Below are 24,770 nucleotides of genomic sequence, written 5' to 3'. Positions count from 1 at the left end.
ATCGTTGTGGTGCATGGGCTTCTCACTGTGGTGGCTTCTCTTGTTGCAGAGCACGGGCTCTAGGCACACGGGCTTCAGTAGTTGTGGCGTGTGGGCTTAGTTGCTCTGAGGCATGTGGGATCTTCCTGGACCAGGGATGGAACCCGTGTCCCCTGCATTGGCAGGCAGATTCTTAACCACTGCACCCAGGGAAGTCCCTGATCAACTTTTTAATAGAAGAATCCGAAAGATTAAGCAAGACCACTAAGGAGAAAGTGACTGGATAAGAAAAAACAAAACAAAACCTCTGAAGCAGAGCTAATCATGAGAAGAGTCCTTTGTTATAATTAATCATTATGGCAGAACTTTCTTATGGAAGCACTGCACAGGATCTAGGAAAAAAATAATAATCTGTGGTCATGAAATGTTTAACAATGCGTGTATCTTGAAATCAGTGCCATAAATTGTATCCTAAAAGAGCAATAATCCAAATGATACAACATGACATCCTAATTATGTATGGTGGCTCAGTGGTTAAGAATCTGCCTGCCAGTGCAGGGGACATGGGTTCAATCCCTGGTCTGGGAAGAGCCCACAGGCTGTGGAGCAACTAAGCCTGCACGCCACAACTACTGAAGCCCGTGTGCCTAGAGCCTATGCTCTGCAACAAGAGAAGCCACTGCAATGAGAAGTCCACGCACCGCAGTGGAGTAAGCCCCGCTCACAGCAACTAGAGAAAGTCCGCGTGCAGCAATGAAGACCCAATGCAGCCAAAAATATGTAAATAAAACAAATAAATTTATATAAAAAAATAAACCTCATTTGAAAATAAGTTTCCCTTCTGGGAAATGCAGTAAGACTTTTCAGTGGATGAATGAATGAAACGTAAATTCTATTTCTCTCTTTAGTTCTGTCAATTTTTGCTTCAAGTATTGTGAAGTTCTCTTATTAGATACATAGGACTGTTGTGTCTTCTTGATGAAATTTAGGACTGCTGTGTCTTCTTGATGAATCAGTCTTTCATCATTATGAAATGTTTTTATTTCTGGTCACACTCTTTTGTTTTGCAGTGTTAGCATCCCATCTTGGTATTTGATTTTCATTTACCCCACTTGCATCTTGTTCTGTCTCTCTTTCATTGAATTCTTTTGGGTGAATCGTGTATTTTTTAATATCCCATTTTATTGCCTCCATTGATTTTTTCAAAAATTTACTTTATTTTTAAATTTATTTTATTTATTTGGTTGCATCAGGTCTTAGTTGCAAGAGGCAGGGTCCTTAGTTGCAGCATGTGTGCTCCTTAGTTTCAGCAAGCGGGCTCCTTAGTTGCAGTATGAGAACTCTTAGTTGCGGCATGCATGTGGGATCTAGTTCCCTGAGCAGGGATGGAACCCAGGCCCCCTGGACTGGGAGCGTGGAGTCCACTGTGCCACCAGGGAAGCCCCTACCTCCACTGATTTTTTTAAGCTATACTTCTTTTGGTATTGTTTTAGAGGCTGCCCTAGAAATTATGGTATGCATCTTTAAGTCATCATAGTCTACCTTTAAATAAAATTGTAATACTTCACAGTGTAAGAACCTGAAAATAGTATAATTCCATTTACTCCCTTTCCTACCCTTTGTACTTTTTAATGCCTTATATTTTAATCTATGTTACAAACTTTTAAAAAATCTTAGTCTTCTCAAGAATTCAAACTATATATAAACTATACATAGAACTATATAAAATATATATAAAATAAACTATGTAAAATAAAGATTAAAATGTTTTTTATATTTATCCTGGTATTGACCCATTCTGGTGTTCTTTATTCCTTCCTGAAGATCCAGAGTTTCATGAGGTATCATTTCTCTTGAGCCTGAAGAACTTCTATTAGCATTTCTAGTAGAGCAGGTCTACTAAGACACATTCTTTCAGATTTTGCAAATCTTAAATTGTCTCTATTTTGCCTTAATTTTTGAGAGATAATTCTCTGGATCTAAAAATCTAGATAGAATGTTTCTTTCAGCGCGGTAAGGATGTTTGTTCCATCGCCTTCTGGTCTCTGCCGTTCCTGTAAAAAGTCAGCTGTATTTTGTGTTGTTCTTTGTATATAATGTCTTCTTCCCTCCGGTGGCTTTCAAGGTTCTCTTTAGAATTCTGTCACACTAGCCCACGTGCGAGTAGGGTTTCGATGGTCTCTTCTTATCCCCTCTATGGCAGATTCCTCCTCCTCCTGCCACTCCACCAGGGATGAGAGAAGCCAGGGCTTTCTTCTTTTCTGTGAAGGGCTCATCACTTTCTGGAGTGCTGTAATTCAGCTGTATCCTCAGATTTCTCTAAGTTTAGAAAAACTAGTTTTGTAGTTTATTTATCTTGGTTTGATTGTTAGGGTTAGAGCAATAGTCTCTTATGATTTTTTGTATCTTAACTAGAAATTCATCCTTTAATTCTCTCATAAATTACAACTTAAAGAAACCAAACCAGCTGTGTCTCAGGACATATACTCCAGCACAGTACATCAGGAGGAAGGTGTAGGGGAGGCCATGCTAACGTCCGAGGGCGCGTGGCCTATGAACTTGGTCTCACCATCACGTGGCAGTGTGACCCAGGACCCTAAACCACAAGGCCCCAAGGAGACTTTTCATCACCGTTAGCGGCAACCCAAAAGAGCTCCCCTCCAAAGCTGTTCTCGGCCTTCCAGGCAGAGACCCTCTCAGGTGGTCACCAGAAGTCAGCCTAGAGTACGCAGAGCACTCACATAATTCTCTTCAACACTAACCTGCTCGCCCAGAGATTAACGAAGCCTTGTACAACTCAGTGACGAAGCAGGTAGGATGTGGTATTTAAGCTCATTTTTAAGAGAGACATCCCCAAATACTGACAACACGAACGGTTGCACCTTTGCTGTACGGTAAGGCCAGGCTAGGCTATGCTCAGAGGCTTACAAACACAAGGGCTCAGTTCTTGTTCATGCAACATGTCCAACACAGGTCAGCTGAGGCTCCGCTCCGTGTCGTCTGCATTCTGTGATTCAGGAGCAGAGTCTAGTCTACATCTGGAACAACGAGGCCTGTCACGGCAGAGGAAGAAGAAAATACGGATAACCATGTGTTGGCTCTTAAAATTTCTACCCAGTGGTGACAAATGTCATTTCTGTTCACATGTCATTGGTAGCAAGTCACATGGCCAAGCCTGAGTCAACGGGCAAGGAAGTACACTCTTCCTCTAGGGAGGGAGAGCAAATACGCTTGAATAATAATACATTCCACCACACTCTGCCCTTCTGACCACACATATTGGCCTTCCTCCCCCTTGACAAGAGTGACAATTCCAAGTTCCATCTGATAGGGCATCAGGATTTTGCGATCATCTTTATATCGGGTCTTGATGGGGCTCCTCTTGCTCTGGAGGCCAAGGAACTAAAAAGTCAAGTCTACCTTTCACTCCACACATGTGCTATGCAACGGGGGGGCAGGGACAGGACGCCCACAATAAGCACTCCCATGTGGAAAGGGGAAGAGTGGGAGACACAGGGGCGTCATTGGTCCACAGCAACTCTGAATTCTCACTGGGCAGGCGCTGAAGGGGCCCTTCTCACGAAGGACCCTTGCTCAGTCCCTTGCTCACCATGGCCATTTGCTCCACTCCCGGGACTTCTTTTTCCATTATCTTTCTCGGCTACATGTAAGAGGGCACTGAAGGATTTTCTTTCCTTGGGGGAACGAGCATATTTCCCGGACTGTTTCTTGGCTGTAGAATACGTGGGGCCCCAGGTTTGCAATCACAGTCTCCTTTGGCCCAGACTGGAGGTTCTTTGGTAAGCACAGTGCTCAGAAACACAGTAAGTCCCGTTTAACTTCAGTCAGCTCCATGTGCCAACAGACATTCCCACAATTCGCTTAGAGATGCATCCTCTCTCCAGACTCCACCACAGGTGCCTGCAGCTTATCAGGAACTTGGGGGAAAGCTAGCATCAGTCTCTTCTCAGTTCAGCGCTGTGTTGTCTAACCGTAAGGATTTATGGGTGCCACCTTCTTTCAGAGATGTTAACAGTAGACGTCAAAGCCATACCTTTCATTTGTTGAAGGCAGTGTTTTAACTGGCCTTTGTTGTTCAAAGCCCTCTTCAGATTCATCTTTTACTGGTTGGAGATGAGAATCATTTCTATATTCAAATATGTAAAACTCCAATTTTCTGGAATCTTCTTATTTCTTTTCATTCCTACTTGTACACTGGCCAGTTCTTTTCTGAGTTTGTTTCTTATGGTACCTCGTCACATGCAGACAACAGCAACCAAAGCACGTTCTAGCATTCTGCTGGCCCACTCTGCCCCAAACCTCAGCTCATCAGGGTATTATGTGCTTCACAAGTTACCACAGGTGACAGTTTTGCCAAATGTTATACCATTTACCAAGTGCCATCCTCCAGCCTCCAATAAACGTCTCACTGCCTGCCACCTGGCCCCAAAGCCAGTGCCACACGTTTTAGGATTCATTACAGCAGCCTCTTAGTCCTGGCACCCAGTCCTGTAGATGCTATGATAGGTCAAGTTATACTGCCATAATAAATCACTCTGAAACCTTACTGCCTACAGCAAGAATACTTTATTTCTCTTCTTCACCACCTTTCCATCACAGTCTGGTCCACCATTTATAATGCAGGATGATGGAGCAGCCTCTGTCAATTTTGCCAAAATAGAGACAAAAGAGATCAAGAGGAACCGTGTGCAGTTGCTTAAAGCCCCAGCTTAGGCATGACCCTTGTCACTTGTGCTTACGTTTTATTAGCCAGAACAAGTCACACGCCCAAGTCTGACATCTAACAGGTAGGGAAGCACCATCTTCCCCCAGAGAAGGAGAGAGGCCCACAAGACTATCTACCACACCTGCCAGAAAAGCACTCAAGAAAAGCCTTAAGCAGAAGAAAAACGAATATATTCTGCAGTGAAAAATTATTTTTTAAGTTTCAGTCTAAAAATGTTGAGTTGAACGTACAACCGATAAGAAATGCTTTTTTATTTGCCTTGTAGAACTTTTAGGAAACCACCTAATCAGGCACATGTGTGGTGATTACTGTGAAGGAAGCCACCTCCGTGCAGAATGGTTGTGTCTTCCGAGCTCAGGTGAAAACACTGGAGCTGGAGGAGGCAGCTCTGACCCGGCTCAGACGTGCACCTGTGGGCAGGGCCCCGCTCTCTGGGTCAGACTTTCATCAGTCACATCATAGCTTTACAGATGATCTCCAAGACCTCTTCCAAGTCTCCATTTTTATACATGATCTACATATCCTTGAAGGTTTTTTTAAGAAAATTGTTATTCTTTGAAAATGTTACTAAATATTTCAGAGTACATCTAATTGCCTTTTTGCTTTTTGTGTTTCAAACAATAAGGCATTTACATGAAATAAACATTTTTAAGAGTGCATTTGCTGCTGTTTCACCATGTGCTATTCTAGTCCTCTGTTTGGAACATAAAAATCATTTCCAAAGCAACTAATTATAGTATAAGTCACAAGTGTTGGATTACTACTGCTGGTAGGAAATTAGAAGCGACCACCATGCAAATACTAGAATCTTCTTAGTTTTGAAGTTCTCCCCAAAACCACCACAAGATAAAAAAATGCAGGAAAGACATATATAATAACCAATGCAGAAATGAACTTCCCAAGCTGGCTTTGTGAGTGATTAGCTTAACATGAATCTGAAGAGAATTACTTTCTGCCTGGACTTTACACCTTTCCCGACAATCAGTTGTGCCCGTTTGTGTGGATCTATTTCTGGCTCTCTTTTCTGTTCCATTGGTCTATGTGTCTGTTCCTCTGCCAACACCACAGTCTCTTGATTACTCTGTATTTTTTTCTAAAGATTTTCTTGATGTGGACCATTTTTAAAATCTTTATTGAATTTGTTGCAATATTGCTTCTGTTTTATGTTTTGGATTTTTGGCCCTGAGGCGTGTAAGATCTTAGCTCCCCAACCAGGGATCGAACCTGCACCCCCTGCATTGGAAGGCGAAGTCTTAACCACTGCACGGCCAGCGAAGTTCCCAATTGCTGTGCACTGTGTCTTAATATCAGGTGTGATTCCTCCCACTTTATTCTTTGTCAAGATTGTTTTAGGTATTCTAGGGCCTGTGTCTTTTCATTTAAATTTTAGAATGAGCTTGTCTATGTCTACAGAATTTGCTTGGGCTTTAATAGGGACTGCATTAAACTCATGGATCAATTTAGGGAGAAGTGACATATTTACTACGTTGTGTCTGCCATTCCACGAACACAGTATGCCACTCCATTGATCAGATCTTCTTTGATTCCTTTCATCGGCATTTTGTAGTTTTAGACATACAGATACTATACGTATTTTGTTAACTGAATACCTAAGTATTCCATTATCTTTGGAGTGAATGTAAATGGTACTGCATTTTTTATTTCGATTTCTGCATGTTTGTTGTTAGCTTATAGAAATGCAATTCGCTTTTGTGTATTGATACTGTGTCTTGCAACCTTGCTAAACTCACTTATTAGTTTTAGGAGTTAAAAAATGTTTTTTTCTTATACATACTTTGAGACTTTCTATATAGACAATCGTATCATCTATAAATAGAGGCAGTGTTACTTCTTCCTTTCCAATTTATACACCATTTATTTCTCTTCCTGGCCTTATTTAGTGGGCAGAATTTCAATATTAATAAGTTGTTACTGATCTTAGGGGGAAAGCATTTAGCCTTTTACCATTAAATATGCTGTTAGCTGTAGGCTTTTTGCAGATGTTCTTTATCAAGTTGGGGTTGCTCCCCTTTATTTCTAAACTCCTGAGAATTTTTATCATGAATGGGCGTTGGATTTTGTCAAATGCTTTGTCTAGGTCAATTGATAAAATCGTATTATTTTTATTCTTTAGCCTGACTACATGGTGGACTACACTGATTTTTGAGTGTTAAACCAGCCTTGCGTACCTGGAATAAATCCTACTTGGACATGGTGTATAATTATACCCATACAATATTTTAAGATGTTGTTGGATTTGGTTTGCTAATATTTTGCTGAGGGTTTTTACATCTAAATTTGGGAGTGATACTGGTCTGCATGGGGCTGTGTTTTGTTTTATTTTGCTTTTAGTCTTTGTCTGGCTTTGGTATCAGGGTAATACTGGCTTCACAGTATGATTGGGAAGTGTTCCTTCTTCTATTTTCTGGAAGAGGTCGTATACAACTGCTGTTAATTCTTTAAGTGTTTGGTAAAATACTCCATGGAAGGCATCTGGCCCTGCAGATTTCCTTCTCAGGAGATTTTAAACTAAAAATTCAATTTCTTTAACATTTATAGGACTATTCAGGTTATCTATTTCATCATAGTTGGGTTTTGATAGTTTGTGGTTTTCAAGAAATTGATCCATTTCTTCTAAATTGTTGAATTTTTGAGCATAAAGCTGTTCATAGTGTTCCCTTATTATCCTTCTGATATCTGCAGAATCTGTACTAATATTCTCTGTTCTATTCCTGATATTGGTGCTTTGTGTCTTCTCTATTTTTATTTTTTTCAGTCTTGCTAGAGTTTATTAATTTTATTGATTTTTTGGAAGAATCAACTTGTTTCATTGATTTCTGCTATTGCTTTTTTCAATTTCATAGGTTTCTGCTCTTATCTTTACTACTTCCTTCCTTCTTCCTTCTTAATCATCTTTTTCAGGTTTCTTGAGACAGAAAGTTTGATGATTTAACTGAGATCTTTCCTCATTTCTGATGTAAGCACCAGTGCTGCACACTTCCCTCTTGGCACGGCTTTAGTTGCATCCTTTGCCTGATACTTTGACAAAAATATTTTTCTGTAACACTTGGTCAGCAACAGCCAGAGTAGCTTTGGGCCCATTGAACAAAAAACACGCTTAGTGATCTATGCACAAGCACTCACCTTGAATCACAGATAGATTCTTTCACAATGTCAAGGAGAATATCTATAGCACCCTTCCACCAAAGCACTAAGATGGCAACAAAGCTCATATGTGAAACAAATAAGCAAAATACTCTTCCTTCCTAGGTAGAAACAATCTTCTAAGGCTTTCCACGCCTCGGGAGAGAGGGCAGGGGTATTATTAAATCTCTCACATGCCTTAAAAATTCTATGTTATCTTACATCCTAACTGGACAGGAACTGAAACAGAAAAGAGACCATCTTCTGGGAGGAAGTATGCAGAGAAAGCTGGGGTGAGCAAAACACCCAGGTGCACTTGTGTAAAGGAGTAGAGGAGGGAAAGAGACAAAGATAGAGAATAAGAAAAGATGCTCAACATTGGCAGTCATCAGGGAAGTGCAAATCAAACAACAAAGCTACCACTTCACACCCACTGGGATGGCTAGAATCAAAAAGACAGAGGATAAAGAGTATTGGCAAGAAGGTGGAGAAATTGGAAACCCATACACTGCTTGTGGGGTGTAAAATGGTGTAGTTATTTTGGAAACTGTTTCGGCAATTCCTCAAAAAATTAAATATAGTTGCCACTATTGTGACGTGAATTGTACATTTTAAAATGGTTAAGATGGTAAATTTTATGTTATGTTATTTTACCACAATTTTAAAAAGTTAAACATAGAATTACCATATGACCCAGAAAATCTTCTCCTAGGTATCTACCCAAGAGAAATGAAACCGTATTTCCACACAAAGACTTGTACATGAATGTCCACAGTGGTATTATTCATAACAGCCAAAAGCTGGACACAACCCAAATACCCATTAACTGATGAATGGATAAATAAATGGAATATTATTTTTTTGTTTATACTGAAACATACAGAATACATTATTCCATACAATGGAATATTATTTGGCCATGAAAAGGAATGAAGTATTGATACATACTACAGCATGGATGAACCTTGAAAACATTATGTTCAGTGAAAGAAGACAGTCACAAAAGGCCATATGCTGTATGATCCCATTAATGTGAAATGCCCAGAATAGACAAGTGTATAGAGACAAAATAGATTAGTAGTTTCCGGGTGGGAGGGAAGGCTGGGGAATGATAGCTACTGGGTGTGGGGTTTCTCTTTAGGGTAATGGAAATGTTCTGGAATTAGACAGTGATGATGGTTGCAGAACCCTGTGAATGTACTAAAACCCACTGAATTGTACACTTTGAAAGGCTGAATTTTATGGTCTGTGAATTATATCTCAGTTTTAAGAAGAATAAACGGTGCGTACCAAGGAGAAGGGAGGAGCCGCGGGAGCAGCTGGAGCGGCGGGCGGGGCGAAAGCACCGGGCCCCGGCGGCACCGCGTCAACCCAAGCTGAGAGCTGCTGAGCTGGGGGGTGGGCAGGGAGGGGCAGGCAGGGTCTGAGCCTGCTCTTGCTGGCTTTGGACCTCGAGACCAGCTGCACCCTGAAGAAAGGCATTCATGGCCTTAGATGGGAGGAGTTCCAGGCTTCAAACCGAAAGAAGAAAAGCCTAAGTAGGCAAAATGAAAGTTTACTCAAAAAAGCAACGATGAGGCGGCAGTGAGAAAGCATAGCATTGTGTAGACTTGTTTTGTACCCAAACAGCAAGTGAGGGCTTCAGTGGGGCTGAAGACACGACTGCCACTCAGGTTGCCAGGCACTGGGCTTTGTCTTGAGTGACACTCATCTGGAGGGCGTGCGTGCCTTTCACTTTTGATTTTTCCATATTTCTATCATATTCTTTCGCAATGGACTTCCTTTCTAGTGGTGAAGAATTACCATTTCTTTCATAATTAGGAAACTCTTGGCATCCTCGTTACCTACTCTTCTTTTCAAAGAGATTAACTACTAGAGAAAAGTATAATTTCTTTCTTATGAAAATAGGTTTGGAACAACTTCAGGCTTTTAAAATCGTGTCAGCATTCCTGCGGATCTGATACTATTATGAGCTCATATATCTTACCACTGTGAAGTCAGGGTGGAAAATACATCATCTCTTTCAGATTCCTGGAATAACTTCAAAAGTTCTGGATCCCCAGATAAGTGTGCAAGAATGCGTAATTCAATCTGTGAAAAGTCTGTTAGATAGAGCTCTGCGTGAATTCAGCATCTAGGAACAATGTCCCTCATTGTTGCTACCCACCCCCAGGGGACCCCCAATCTTCCCTCCCCACTGAGGAATCAAGGCCAATGTGCCCACCCCTCATATGCCAGGGTCCTTAGGCCTCGGGTCTATTGGCCATCCCTGGGTCTAAAAGTCCCGAGACCTCTTCTGCGAGCCTGGCCATGCCTCCAGGGTGGGCTGTATTGATTCATCACTTCATTGGAACCTCAGAATTTAAAAGGCCTGCTGTGCGCCAGGCCGTGTGCTTGGGGTACGCTAGTGAACAAAACGGGCAACAATCCCTTCCTGCGTAGAACTTACACTTGAGGGGAGGGAGGCAATTCGAATTACTCAGCATGTTAGAAGGTGAGAAATGAAGTGGAAAAGATCCATCAAGAGAAGGAGCTTCCGGAGTCAGTGTGTGTAGAGGGAGCTGCTGTAAAGTGTCATCAAGAAAGTGACCTTCCAGCAGAGGTATGAGGTGGAGGAGGGAGCGGGACCTCATCTGGGGAGGGGGGTCCATGCAGGCCCGAGGTGGAGCTGGCTGGTTGCTGGGGGACAGCACAGGGACCAGCAGGACTGCAGCAAGCAAGCAAGGCAAAGCGCCAGGGGTGATGGGGACAGAGAGGAGAAAGGGGGGCAGACTGAGCGGGACCAGGCAGAGGAACTTGGGATCTAGTCATGGTAAAGTGAAGGGACCCAGGAAGCAGAGCTGCTCTCACTGTGCGTAAGAAATCTTTGCTTCATATAAATATTTGCCAGGACTTATTTTAAAGGATGCGTTCTGTAAGCACCTTTGGATTATTCAATTTCTAAATATTTGAACTGTATGAAACGCATAACATGGGATCCAGTGACGCGGTGTCTCTACCACGGCCCACACATACCTGCTGCTAGGAAGGTGTGGCCTTCGGATGAAACAAACACGGCCCTCGGGGAGATGGTAAGGAGCTCGTCTTTGCCTGAATCATATTTCAAGAGCACTTGGTAAATGTGGTCATGCGCTGACTCATAGCTGTTCCTCATACAAAGTTATTTTAACATCATTCTAAAGTCAGAAGAGTCTAGATTTCTGATTTTTCTTAATATTTTTAATGTAATTTTAAAACAGCGTAAGACTACTGAAAGGAAACTAGATTTTCTGCCGTTAAAGTCTCCTGTTCTGTGTAGAATTCTTAATGAAGAAAAGGTCAAACATTGCAGTAAGAGCCGCCTAGAGACCCTCTGGCCTCTCCGCTGAGAAGGTCTCCTTTGTGGAAGCACAAATTCTAAGATTTCCCCGCTGAGTGCATTTTACAGGGGCTGGAGGAGGCGGAGTTGCCGCTCACCTCCCATGAGTTGTGTTCACGCACGATCGTGTGTACTTTAAAGAGGACTGCTCATCGGGCTTCACTGTTTGGCCCTGACCTTCCGGAAGCAGCAGTTCCCAAAGCAAAGGGGGCAGGAGTTTACTGGGAATGGGCCACAGAGCCCTACTTTGCTCAGATTTGACCTTTTTCTTCTTTAGAAATGTAACCATCAGCAGTACAGTGTAATAGCTTAAGAGAAAAAGAGTGTTACTATGCTTTCATAAACATTTCCAGTAATTTTCAGACTTTAGTAAAAGCCAGTTCTATTGTGTGTCTGTTTGCTTTTCTTTGTTGGGAAGTTGGTGGGGGAGAGATAGTAGGAGGGGAGCTACTTCCCTTGTATAATTATCATGTATTTTAACTTATAAAGTGCTGAAGGGGAGGTACCATATCACTTTAGCTGTGTTTTATTTTTCGACGTATATTTAAATCCTGGTCATGCAAATACAGAGGAGAACTTCAGGAAAGAAAAGCAGTTAGTTACACAGAAAAACAATTACAACATCTCTAGGTTTTTAGAAAATGTTACCCAAGACTTCTGCAAAGTAGAAAGAAATGTGTTACCTTGAAAATTTTGAGGTCTAGTTATTTGAATCGGGTGCTTGGAGATGCCTTGGATATTCTGTGAATAATAAGAGGGAAATTGCTTTAGTTGAAATATCTTCTCTTAAATTAATCTGTACCATTTAACGGTATTTAAAATGTGTCACATTTTATCAAACATTAACAAAATAACTAATGCCAATGTACTATGCATAAGTGTATCGATACTTAATGCAACTAATACTGAAACATAATTTTGGTGGGTATAGCACTAGGTATTATCAGCAAATATGAGAACAATTCTTTTTGACTTTAGCCTGTGTGACCCTTATCATAATTATATACAGTAATTCTTTCATCAGCAGCCTGAATTATGAACTTAGTTACCTTTAAAATTCCTACATAATATGCTAATGTAGATTTCTGTGAAATCTGTACACCGTACTTTCCTTTAAAAAGGTATTTTAGGGCTTCCCTGGTGGCACAGTGGTTGGGAGTCCGCCTGCCGATGCAGGGGACACGGGTTCGTGCCCCGGTCCGGGAAGATCCCACATGCCGCGGAGCGGCTGGGCCCGTGAGCCATGGCCGCTGAGCCTGCGCGTCCGGAGCCTGTGCTCCGCAACGGGAGAGGCCACAACAGTGAGAGGCCCGCGTACCACAAAAAACAAAAACAAAAAGGTATTTTAAGATGAGTATTTGGGTCTCTCCACTCTAACCAAGGCTACTGCTCTTGGCACTTGGCACCAGCCTTGGTCTTAGTGTTTGCTGACTGTACCAGATCTACACGATCCCTACCAGAAAAAAAAAGAGGATGAAATACTTCCTAACTCATGTCATGAGGTCAATAATATCCTAATAACAAAACCAGACATGACATTTCAAGAAAAGAAAACTATAGACCCATATCCTGCATGAATATATACACCAAAGATCCTAAACAAAATATTAGCAAATCAAATCCAACAATAGGACAATCCGTCATGACGAAGTGGGGTTAATCCCCCAAACCCCAGCCCTGGCTGGTTCAACATTTGAAAATCTATCCACGTCATTCAGCATATTAATAGATTAGAGAAGAAAAGTCACATGATCATCTTGATAGATGCAGAAAAAGCATCTGACAAAATTAAATATCCATTCGTGACCAAAACTACTCTCAGCAAACTGGGAACAGAAGGGACTCCTTTAACATGATAAGCAGAGCCTGTGACAAAACCTAAAGCTAACATCATCCTGATGGTGGAAAACTCAGTGTATTCTCCTCAAAATCAGGAGCAGGCAAGGATGTCCACTTTCAACACTTCTATTCAACATAATATAGGAGGTCCTAGCCAGCACGATAAGGAAGGAGAAAATAATGAAAAGCATACAGTACAAAGGAAGAAGTAGAATGACCCTTATTCACTAGATGTGATTTCATACGTAGAAGAACCCATGGAAACTACAAAAAAGCTTTCCAGAACTAATAAATGAGTTGACCAAAGAATCAACATAAAGTCAATATACAAAAATCGATTCTATGTCTACATAGTACCAATGAATAATTGGACATTGAAATTAAATGAACAATGCCATTTATAATAGCACCCCAAAATATTTAGGTATAAATCCGTATGTTGAAAACTACAGAATTCTGATGAAAGAAATTTTAAAAGCCCTAAATAAATGGAAAGATATACCATGTTCATGGGTTAGAATATTCAACCTTAATATGCCAATGACTCCCAAGGTGATCTATAAATTTAATACAGTCCCAATCAAAATACTAGCAGGATTTTCCATAGCTATCAAGAAGCTGATTCTATAATTTACGGATCATAAAGGTAAAATGTAAAACTCTAAAGCTTTTAGAAGGAAACTTAAGAGAAAATCTTTGTAATCTTGGGTTAGATGAAGAGTTGCTAGATACACACCATCAGCATGGTCCGTAAAAGAAAACAGTGAAACACTGGACTCCATCAAACTTTTTTTTGCAAATCACGTTGGATTCAAAACATATAAAGAACTCTCAAAAAATTCAGCAATGAAAGGTACTTCCAGAATGGCAGAGTCAGGAGATTGCCAACTCATTCTATGAGGTGTTATCCTGACGCTAAAGCCGGACACCAAACAGAACATCCTCCATAAATAGACACAAAGATCCTCAATAAATATTAGCAAGCTGAATCTAGCAACATGTAAAAAGGGTTATGCACCATGACCAAGTGGGATTTATCTCAGAAATACAAGGTTGGTTTAAACTCCAAAAATAATTAATACATCAGATTAGTAGAATAAAGGAGAAAAAGCACATCATCACCACCACAACAGAAACAAAATCCAACACTCATTCATACTAAAACAACTCAACTAGGAAAAGAAGGGACTTTTCTCAAACTCATAAGAGAACATCTATAAAATTTACTCACTTTGAGTAATGTCAGCGTCTACAGCTGTATAAAATAGAATGTGTTCTCTATCCAATAGCATGTCAAATCGGGATCAGACCAGACTGTAACTAACGTGCCCAGCTAGAAGCTCTTGGTAAGCCCAGCGTGGTGTCAGGGTCATCTGGCGTGATTCCTGAAATCATTTCCCTCCCACAGCACATAAAACATCACTTTTTTTTTTTTTTCCAGTGAATCCCACGAAGGGTGTTTATTGAGAACCCAAGCACTCAGCAGTTACATGATCAGAGTGAAGCATGGCTCCCTGAATTCCAATAGTGCACACGATCTGGAAAGACCCTCAACACTGTCATGCAACAGCTACAGAGCAATTAGTGACTCAACTAGTAGTCTTGGCTATAACTGCTTTATGAACTAAGAAAAGGAAAGGAAAGGAATGACTGAAGTTTACTGTCATTAGGAAATGTCTCATTCACATTAACGAGGCTATCAATGGCACAAATAACAGACATTTATATTTGTTTAAGTGCTGCTACTCTAATCAGATTTTGATTAAGTCATGTCTAAAATTGGTTTGGGTTCTTTGAGACCATAGAAATGGATGGTAATGAGGAGGTACTCTGGGACATATAAAAACATCACTTTTAATGAAAGTTCCTTTACCAATGGAAAGAGGGATAAATAAGTTTCTTACTTGTCCTGAGAAAGCAGAAATGCTAAGTTTAAATTGATTATCTTCAGAAGAATATGAAGGAAGCTTTTTAATAATTAAATGCCACTTTTTATGCTTTACAATATAACAAATAATAAAATAACAGAAACTTCACTAAATATCTAACACTTTGTTAAATATGTTCTATAATTTGAACATTAAAAAAAAATTTGTTTGGCTGCGTCGGGTCTTAGTTGCGGCACGCAGGATCTTTCGTTGCAGCATGTGGGCCTTTTTTTTTTTTGGCTGCGTTGGGTCTTTGTTGCTGTGCACGGGCTTTCTCTAGTTGCAGTGATCAGGGTCTACTCTTCGATGTGGCACGTGGGCTTCTCACTACGGTAGCTTCTCGTTGCAGAGCACAGGCTCTAGGCACGTGGGCTTCAGTAGTTGCAGTGTGTGGGCTCAGTAGTTGTGGCATGAGGGCCTGCAGGCTCAGTAGTTGTGGTGCATGGACTTAGTTGCTCCGGGGCACGTGGGATCTTCCTGGACCAGGGCTCGAACCCGTGTCCCCTGCACTGGCAGGCGGATTCTTAACCACTGCACCACCAGGGAAGTCCTGTGGGGTCTTTTTGTTGCAGCGCACGGGCTTTTCTCTAGTTGTGGTGTGCAGGCTCCAGAGTGCGTGGGCTCAGTAGTTGTGGCGCGTGGGCTTAGATGCCCCACAGCATGTGGGATCTCAGTTCCCCAACAAGGGATGGAACCTGCGTCACCTGCATTGGAAGGCAGATTCTTAACCACTGGACCACCAGGGAAGACCCAATTTGAACATTTTAAGGAAAATTAAAATGTATATTTTATCCTTCGACCATATGGAAGAATGCATCCTAAGAAGGCACCTGAAGGTTTTAGCTCTTTCTTTTCTCCACCGTTGCCGATAGACATGAGCCCAATTCCCAGGCACTCACACTAGTCTCAAATGGCATCTTCTTTTCTATTATCCCACAGAGGCCATTCTGCTCATGGTGACTTGCCGAGGCATGGATGAGTGCTCTGGCATCTGACTACAGCAGAGAACCTCAACCATGAACCCTTCCTTCCTTCCTTCCTTTCCTCTCTCCCTTTCCTTCTTCCTTCATTCCTTCCTTTCTTTCTCTCGCTCTCTTTCTTTCTTTCTGTATATGGTTTTGGTTTTTTTGTGTTTTTTTGGCTATGTTGTGCAGCTTGTGGGATCTCAGTTCCCCAACCAGGGATTGAACCTGAACCACAGCACCGAAAACCAGAATCCTAACCACTAGGCAACCAAGGAACTCCCGAACACTGTCTTTCACTGTCAGGTTGCAGGGAAGGAAGACGAACAGTAGTTCCCGTAAGCCAACCTTAAACAAGCCAATAAAAATGCTGTGCACACTGACTGGAGACTAGAGGAGCACACAGTCACCGAATAAGAAAACATAAATGACTTTCAATCAGAATTGCTTTTATGAAGTGTCCCAAATATGTCTAGAGATAAACAGTTATTAAAATTTAATAACTCAGCTGATAAAAATGGAACCAGAATATTTTGATGGAGAGGACCAAAAACATCTATGGAATCTTCTATTATGTTAAATGTTTTTTTTTTAAATTAAAATAACCTTTTTATTTGAGAACAGTTTTACAGAAAAGTTAGGAAGATAGTACAGGGAGTCCCCATATGCCCCTCACCCAATTTCCCACATTGCTAGCATCTTACGTTTCTAGGGCATCCTTCACACGACTAAGAAACCAACATCAATACACTATTATCAACCAAACTCTATACTTTATTTGGATTTCACCAGTTTTCACCTAATGTCCTTTTTCTGCTCCAAGACCCCATCCAGGACACATTCAGTCATCATGTTTCCTTAGGCTCCTCTTGGCTGTGGCAGTTTCCCAGATTTTGTTTTTTACGACCTTGTTTTGAGGAGCGCTGGTCAGGCAGAATATCCCTCAGCTGGGATTTGCTTGTTGTTTCTCATGGTTAGACTGGGATTACGGGTTTGGGGAGGAAGACCCCAGAGATAAAGTGCCCCATCACGTCAACGGCACCTGCTGTCGACATGACCTATCACTGCTGATGTCGACTTTGATCTCAGGCGGTGTTTGCTAAGTTCTCCGTTGAAAAGTTACTTTTTAATTTCCCCCTTTCTATGCTGTACTCTTCGAAATCAAGTTTCTGTGCACAGCCTTCACTTAAGGGGTGGGAAGTGATCACAGAAAGTATTTTTCTGTGTGCAATGACAGAGACAAAGTGAGAGGGGTGGTGTTGTGAGAAAGGTTACCATCCGGGGAGAACACTAACTGACCAAACAGCAAACTGAAGTCCATGCAACAGTGCCAGAGGAGGGAGGGTTGATGTCAGTCGCAGCATGGACGCTGCTGGCGTGGACAGAGACAGGTGAGATTTGCAGCAGCAAAAGGTGGATTCAGGCCAGCAAGAGGCACAGTTGGGGCTGCAACTCAAGATGTGCAAATTCCCTACCAGGTAATCGTTCAACTACGCTGTGAAGTAAAGCCCTGAAAAGAGCTTGGCCTGCAGCATACCTCAGATTTAGTCGGCTATGGAACCCTTTTCACAGAACGCCTTTTAGCATCTCACAGGGTGCCGTATCCTCCGGAAGTGATCCTGACTTGGAGCCTTTGACTAGATGGTCTTTCTTCCAGACCTTAGCAGGCCCAGCTCCTTCTCAGCTTTGAAGCCACAGCTCAAATGTCACCTACTCAGTGAAGCCTTCCTGGAACATCTAAGCCAAAGCAGCACACCCCCATTCCTCTCTATTCCCATTTCCCTGTTTATTTTCTCCTTGGCACTCATCACAATGTAAATGTGTTATGTATCTACACAGCCATGGGCCACCTGCCCCCCAGGATGAGTGAATGAATGAATGAATGAACCAGCTAACAAATGGTGCCTCCATTCCAGCTGGTTTCCCAAGTCCAACAGATGTGTCTCTAGATGCTCTAGATGCTCTTGTCCACTCCCTGCACCCTCCCCCCTGGCCCCCTCCCCGCATAGCCCAGACCTGCTTTTCCTCCTGGATGTCTTCCCTTCCACATTCTCTGCCTCTTACCCGCTGCCCGTGTCCTGGTCACATCTTACATGGGTTCTAACAACACTCTCCCAACCACGAGTGAAGCAACTCTATCATTCCCTCTGTTAACTACTGTTTATTGGGCTCCTAGTTTATTCCAGATATTCTGCTAGGAGCTGGGAAAACAAGTGGTGGACATGGCAGGCAGAGTCCCTGCTCCCACGGAGCTCCCATCCTAGTGGGGAGAGGCAAAGAATAAATAAAACAGGACAGACATGGGTCCTGCCCTGAGGGGCTTACACTGCAGTTTAGCGAGAACAAAGAGAGAGAGAAGTCGCATCACTACAAACTGTGCCCATGCAGGACGATAACAGGGTGCTGTCATTCTGAGTGGGAGGGGGAACCAAAGAGCACCCCTCAGAGCAGAGTCACCCAGGCTGGGAACGGGGTTACCACTAGGGTAAGCTTGCAAAAACACTAAACCAACCTTTTCACCCCTTGGCTTCAAATATCTCAGTGGTTTTGCACTATCCCAGAGGTAGAGTTCGTGCCCCTACGATTTGATCTTGATCACCACTGCCAACTCCATCTCTCACCACTGCCCCACAGACACGCCAGCTCCAGCCAACCCGAGCTCCCTGCGGTCTCCCCAGTGCAGCATGCTATCTGCCCCCCTTGGTGATCCTGGCTCCCCTTCCCCTCCTTTTAAAAATTTTGGTGTCATTGACGTAACATATTAGTTTCAGGTATACAACATATTCAATATTTGTATATACTGCAAAATGATCACCACAAAAAGTCCATTTAATATTCATCACCACACACAGTTGCAGACATTTTTTCTTGTGATGAGAACTTTCAAGATCCACTCTCTCAGCAACTTTCAAACATGCAATACAGTGTTAACTATAGTCACCATGCTGTACATGACATCCCCATGGCTTACTCACTTTATAACTAGAAATTTGTACATTTTGACCCCTTTCTCTCATTTCACCCACCTCCCACTCATCGCCTCAGGCAACCACCAGTCTGTTCTCTATATGCATGAGTTCGTTTTTTTGTTTTGTTTTGTTTTTCTTGTTTTGTTTTTTAAGATTCCACATATAAGTGAGATCATATAGTATTTATCCTTTTCTGTCCAATCTGTTTCACTTAGCATAATGCCCTCAAGGTCCATCCATGTGTCGTAAATGGCAAGATTTCATTCTTTTTACAACTGAATAATATTATATTGTATATATATGCCACATTTTCTTTACCCATTCATCCATGGATGGACCTTTATGTTGTTTTCTTGTCTTGACTATTGTAAATAATGCTGCAATGAACATGGGGGTGCAGATATCTTTTCAAATTAATTTTAAATTTTTCTTTGGATAAATACCCAGTGGAGTTGCTTGATCATATGGTAGTTCTATTTTTAATTTTCTGAGGGTGACTTCCCTGGTGGCAGAGTGGATAAGAAGCCACCTGCCAATGCAGGGGACACGGGTTCAATCCCTGGTCTGGGAAGATCCCACATGCCGCAGAGCAACTAAGCCTGTGCACCACAACTACTGGCCTGTGCTCTAGAGCCCACGAGCCACAACTACTGAGCCCGCATGCCACAACTACTGAAGCCTCCGTGCCTAGAGCCTGTGCTCCACCACAAGAGAAGCCACTGCAATGAGAAGCCCGTGCACCGCGACGAAGAGTAGCCCCCGCTCACCGCAACTAGAGAAAGCCTGTGTGCAGCTATGAAGACCCAACACAGCCAAAAATAAATAAAATTAAATCTTAAAAAAAAAATTTTTTTGAGGAACCTCCATACTACTTTCCATAGTGGCTGCAACAATCTACATTCCCACTAAAAGATGTATGAGTGTTCCCTATTCTCCACATTCTCACCAACATTTGTTATTTCTTGTCTTTGTGATAATAGCCATCATAGCAGGTGTGAGGTGATATCTCATTGTGGTTTTGATTTGCATTTCCCTAATGATTAGTGATGTTGAGCATCTTTTCATATGTCTATTGGCCACCCGTATGTCTTCTTTGGAAAAATGTCTATTCAGATCCTCTGTGCATTTTAAAAATTGAATTGTTTGTTTACTATAAAGTTGTGTGAGTTCTTTATATATTTTGAATATTAACCCCTTATCACGTATATGATCTGCAAATGTTTTCTCCCATTTGGTAGGTGGTCTTTTCATTTTGTTAATGGTTCCTTTACTGGACAGAAGCTTTTTAGTTTGAAGTAGTCCCACTTGTTTATTTTTGCTTTTGCTTTTGGTGTCAGATCTAAAAACTCATTGCCAAGACTGATGTCAGGGAGCTTACCACCTATGTTTTATTCTAGGAGTTTTATGGTTTCAGGTCTGACATTCAAGTCTTAATCCACTTTTAGTTAATTTTTGTATATGGTGTAAAATAGTGGTCCAGTTTCATCCTTATGCATGCAGCTGTATAGTTTTCCCAGCACAATTTACTGAAGAGACTGTCATCCTCTCCCTACTGTATATTCTTGGCTCCTTTATCATAGATTAATTGACCATATATATATATATGAGTTTATTTCTGGGCTCTCTATTCTGTTCCATTGATCTATATGCCAGTTTTTATGCCAGTACCATACTGTTTTAATTACTCTAGGTTTGTAAGATAGTTTGAAATCAGGGTGCATGATGCCTCTAGCTTCATTCTTGTTTCTCAAGGTTGCTTTGGCTATTTGGGGTCTTTTGTGGTTCCATACAAATTTTAGGATTGTTTGTTTTATTTCTATGAAAAATACCACTGGAATTTTGATAAAGATTGCACTGAATCTGTAGAATGCTTTGTGTGGTATGGACATTTTAACAATATTAATTCTTCCAATCCATGAGCATGGAATATCTTTCCATTTATTTGTGCCTTCAGTTTCTTTCATCATTTTATGGTTTTCACAGACAGGTCTTTCACTTCCTTGGTTAAATTTATTCCGAGGTATCTTATTATTTTTGATGCAATTGTAAAATGGGATTATTTTCTTAATTTCTCATTCTGATAGTTTATTAGTGTATATAAACAACAGATTTTTTAATATTGATTTTGTATCTTACAACTTTACTGAATTCATTTATTGCTTCCAACAGTTTTTGTGTGTGTGTGTGTGTGTGTGTGTGTGTGTGTGTGTGTAGTTTTCAGGGTTTTCTATATATAACATCATAGCATCTGCAAATAGTGACAGTTTTACTTCTTCCTTCCCAATTTGGATGCCTTTTATTTCTTTTTCTTGCCTAATTGCTCTGGCTAGGACTTCCAATACAATGTTAAATAAAAGTGGTGACAGTGGGCATCCTTGTCTTGTTCCTGAGCACAGAGGAAAGACCTTCAGCTTTTCACCACTCAGTATGATGTTAGCTGTCAGCTTGTCATATATGGTCTTCATTATGTTGAGAGACATTCCCTCTATACTCACTTTATTGAGCTTTTATCATAAATGAATATTGACCTCTTTTAAAAAATGAAATTTTAATTTTTGAATAGTTTTAGATTTAGAGATACATTGTGAAGCTAGTAGAGTGCCAATATATCCCACACCCAGTTCTCCCTATTATTAACATCTTACATTACTATGGTACATTGGTCACAGTTAACGAACCCAATACTGATACATTATTATTAACTAAAGTCCATAAATTATTCATATTTCCTCAATATTTCCCTAATGTCCACTTTCTGTTCCAGGATCCCACACTGCATTTAGTTGTCATGTCCCCTTAGGCTCCTCTGGGCTGTGACAGGTTCTCAGACTTTCCTTGTTTCTGATGACCTTGACAAAAATGAGGACTGCTGGTCAGGTAGTTTTGTAGAATATCCCTAATTGGGGTTTGTCTGATGTTTTTCTCATGATTAGAATGGGGATATGGGTTTTGAGGAGGAAGGCTGGAGAGGTAAATTGTGTTTCATCACATCATAATAATAAGGGTTCTTACTAGCAGTATGATTTATCACTTTTGATGTTGACCTTGATCACTTGGCTGAGGTGTGTTTGTTCAGTTTCTCCACTGTAAAGTTACCTTTTTCTCCTCTTTTCATACAATACTCTTTGGAAAGAGTCCCTATGCTTAGAGAGTGGGGAGTTATGCTCCATCTTCTTGAGGGCAAAGTATTAATACCTACATAAATTATTCTACACGGGGGATTCATCTTTTCTCCCTTATTTATGTATTTATTCAGTCACTTCTTTATATCCGTATGAACTCACGGACATTTATTCTATCCTTTGGGTTATAATCCAACATGACATATTTATTTTGTTATTCACATTACTCCAGCTTTGGCCAGTGGAAGCTCTTTCACTTGGCTCCTGTGTCCCTTTGACTTAACCTCTTCAGTGTGTGTGTGTGTGTTTATCACTTCCTTACTCTCTGGCACTACAGGATGCTCCAGGCTCATCTTGTGTGTTTCCTGCCACAGTCGTAGAATCAGCCGTTTCTCAAGGAGCCCTGGTTGCTTTCACTGGAGATGGTATCAGAAGCCAAGATCTGGGTGCTAGGGGGTGTCCTTGCTTCTAGGCCCTCTCAGCTGACAGAGCAAGGAGATATGTGCGCATATCCTGCCCTGTGTAGTCGTACCTGTAAATGTTTCTAGGTATAGCCATCTGTGTCTGTGTGAAGCCACACATGAGTCCACACTGCTGTCTCCAACTCTAATCCACCACATGGGTCGTTCGAACCTCCTCTCTACTGCAACATGAGAAACCTGGCTCCACCATCAGTGACGACGTTACTCTCCCGGGTCCAAGGTGCAGTGGGCGGGACCAGGTCCATGAGCCTCTCGGACTCTCTAGAGTGAGCATCAAGGTGGGCACACAGCAATGTGACCACACGTCAGGGGGACTGTTCTGAAACTTACCCAAACTGTGGAAATTGAAAGCAAATTGTCGGCTATAACATTTTCTGCCGTTAATGTGGACACTTAAATGTATGAAAACCACTTCCAAGTCCTTTGTGTAACAAACTCAGCCAGATTCTCCAGGACGCTGAGACCCACTGCAGAAAACGCGCTGTGCTCTGCAGCAAGCCCCTTTTCTCAGCTTCCATCAACTGCCCTGCACAGCCCAAGGCTCCGTTGGTGTCTGGAGTGACGAAGACTGGGCACACTCCTAGCATTCGTTTTCATGGTGAACTCTGGCATGTGTGAAAAAATAAGAGAACTGATCTGGAAAAATTCAATGTTAACGGCCTTCGCTTCACATTCAGCAAAAGGCAAGGTGCAGAGGTGACGTTTTAAGCCTATACTTTGGCGTCTGTTCGATTGTCAGTAGTTGCAAGTGAACATGCCAAGCAGGCAATAGTCTGAACTGTGGGGAAGGAGGTGCACCCATGGGCCCCGGCCCACAGCGTCTCTGCTCAGCATGTGTGGCCTGGGCAGAACGGCTGGTCCGGGGATCAGCCACCTTCAGTTTGGCCACAGTCTCCACGCTGGAGGCAAAACACGGAGGAGGCTGCAGACGGACAGGCGCCGTGACGACAGCTGACGACAGCTGGATCATCCTCAGATGATCCAGCGGGGCCACAGCCAGCATGCTGGCTTCCTCTGTCCTGGTCGCTACGTGACAGCAGCTCCAGCATCTTCTGAGAGCTCTGTGAGACACCTTGGCCCGTCGGGAATAAATGAACAGCTGTGCTCCCCCAGGACGCAGCCTACTCCATCAGTCCTGCTCTGACTGCCCTGGCCAACACCACCTTCCCCTGTGCTTTGGGTCCTTCCCCGACTCTGTGCTGTCCACAGTGTTTATCATCTTCCACATCATGACTAATTTAGTATGTTTGCTGTCTGGCTCGTGCCCTCCAGCCCCCCAGACTCCACAAGGGCAGAGGTTTTGGTCCATTCAGCACAAGCTCCATGAACAGCCTGGCACACACGACGTGCTCATGAATGAATCAGTGAGTGGGGAGCAGCAGGAAATGGGCTGGAGAAGGAGGCAGGGTGTCCAGACTTCCCCCGAGAGGCCTGGCAGCGGCTGAAGCCTGAAGAAGCATCAGGCTACCATCTGAGAGGTTTTCTGGCTGCTAAACAGGCGGCTGGTGGACGGACTAGAGCGTGGAGACCTAGGAGGGGGAATGAGAAGGCAGTGGGGAGCAGAGGGGACCAGGAGGCAGACCCCCACGTACTTGGTGATCCTAGACATGCAGGTCCTGCCTGAGTTACCAGGGAGCCGAGACAGGGACTGTGACTGTTCGTTTGAGAGACCTGAAGGAGAGCTAAGTAAAGAGAGAGATGCAAGCGTCGTAAGCATGTAAGTGGGAAGCTGCTGGTGAAGGAGTGGCGTGTGCGGTGGGCTCAGAGGAGGGAGGAGCACCAGGCTGCATGAGAGCAGCAAGGAGGAGGGGATTGGAGCAGGAAACAGGCCCCTGAGGGGCCACCCTGGAGGAGAGGGGACAGATGTGGGAGGACCAAGCCAGGCGAGGAGGAAGGACAGAACTAGGCAGCAGCCCGGCCCAGCAGCAGCAGCGGGACCGTGCAGGCGGAGCGAGAGGCCGCCAGAGAAAGGGTGAGCCTCTGCTAAGCAGGGAAGGGGGCTGGGCCCAGTGGGGCTGAGATGCAGTCCGGGCAGAGTGGCTTTAGGAACAGGCTCCTCTCCCTGTCAGCTCTTGGGCTCTGATGGTCCGTTTAGCTGCAGGTCACCACCAGTGCTTTAAAAGATGAAACTGAGGGACTTCCCTGGTGGTGCAGTGGATAGGACTCCATGCTCCCAGTGGAGCATGGGGCCCGGATGCAGGGGCCCGGGTTCGATTCCTGGTCGGGGAACTAGATCCCAC

At 42.7% G+C, this 24,770-nt stretch overlaps 1 protein-coding gene across 1 annotated transcript in view; it reads right to left on the bottom strand.

The window, feature by feature from the left end:
- Window positions 1-23,533, bottom strand: part of LOC112391389 (DNA polymerase nu) — a 73,825-nt gene extending 50,292 nt beyond the window's left edge. Inside the window, exons 1-4 of the mRNA XM_024732741.1 lie at window positions 23,405-23,533; window positions 11,912-11,969; window positions 10,886-10,960; window positions 9,858-9,972 (exon numbers count right to left, since the gene is read on the bottom strand). Coding sequence (XP_024588509.1) covers window positions 9,858-9,972; window positions 10,886-10,960; window positions 11,912-11,969; window positions 23,405-23,533 — 377 coding nt within the window. The remainder of the gene's footprint in view (window positions 1-9,857; window positions 9,973-10,885; window positions 10,961-11,911; window positions 11,970-23,404) is intronic.
- Between the last annotated feature and the right edge of the window lie 1,237 nt (window positions 23,534-24,770).

Source organism: Neophocaena asiaeorientalis, unplaced genomic scaffold (genome assembly GCF_003031525.2).
Source record: "Neophocaena asiaeorientalis asiaeorientalis breed wild unplaced genomic scaffold, Neophocaena_asiaeorientalis_V1.1 scaffold762, whole genome shotgun sequence".
NCBI lineage: Eukaryota > Metazoa > Chordata > Mammalia > Artiodactyla > Phocoenidae > Neophocaena > Neophocaena asiaeorientalis.
Note: the sequence above shows the minus strand (reverse complement) of the source record. Positions and strands in the feature narration are given on the sequence as shown.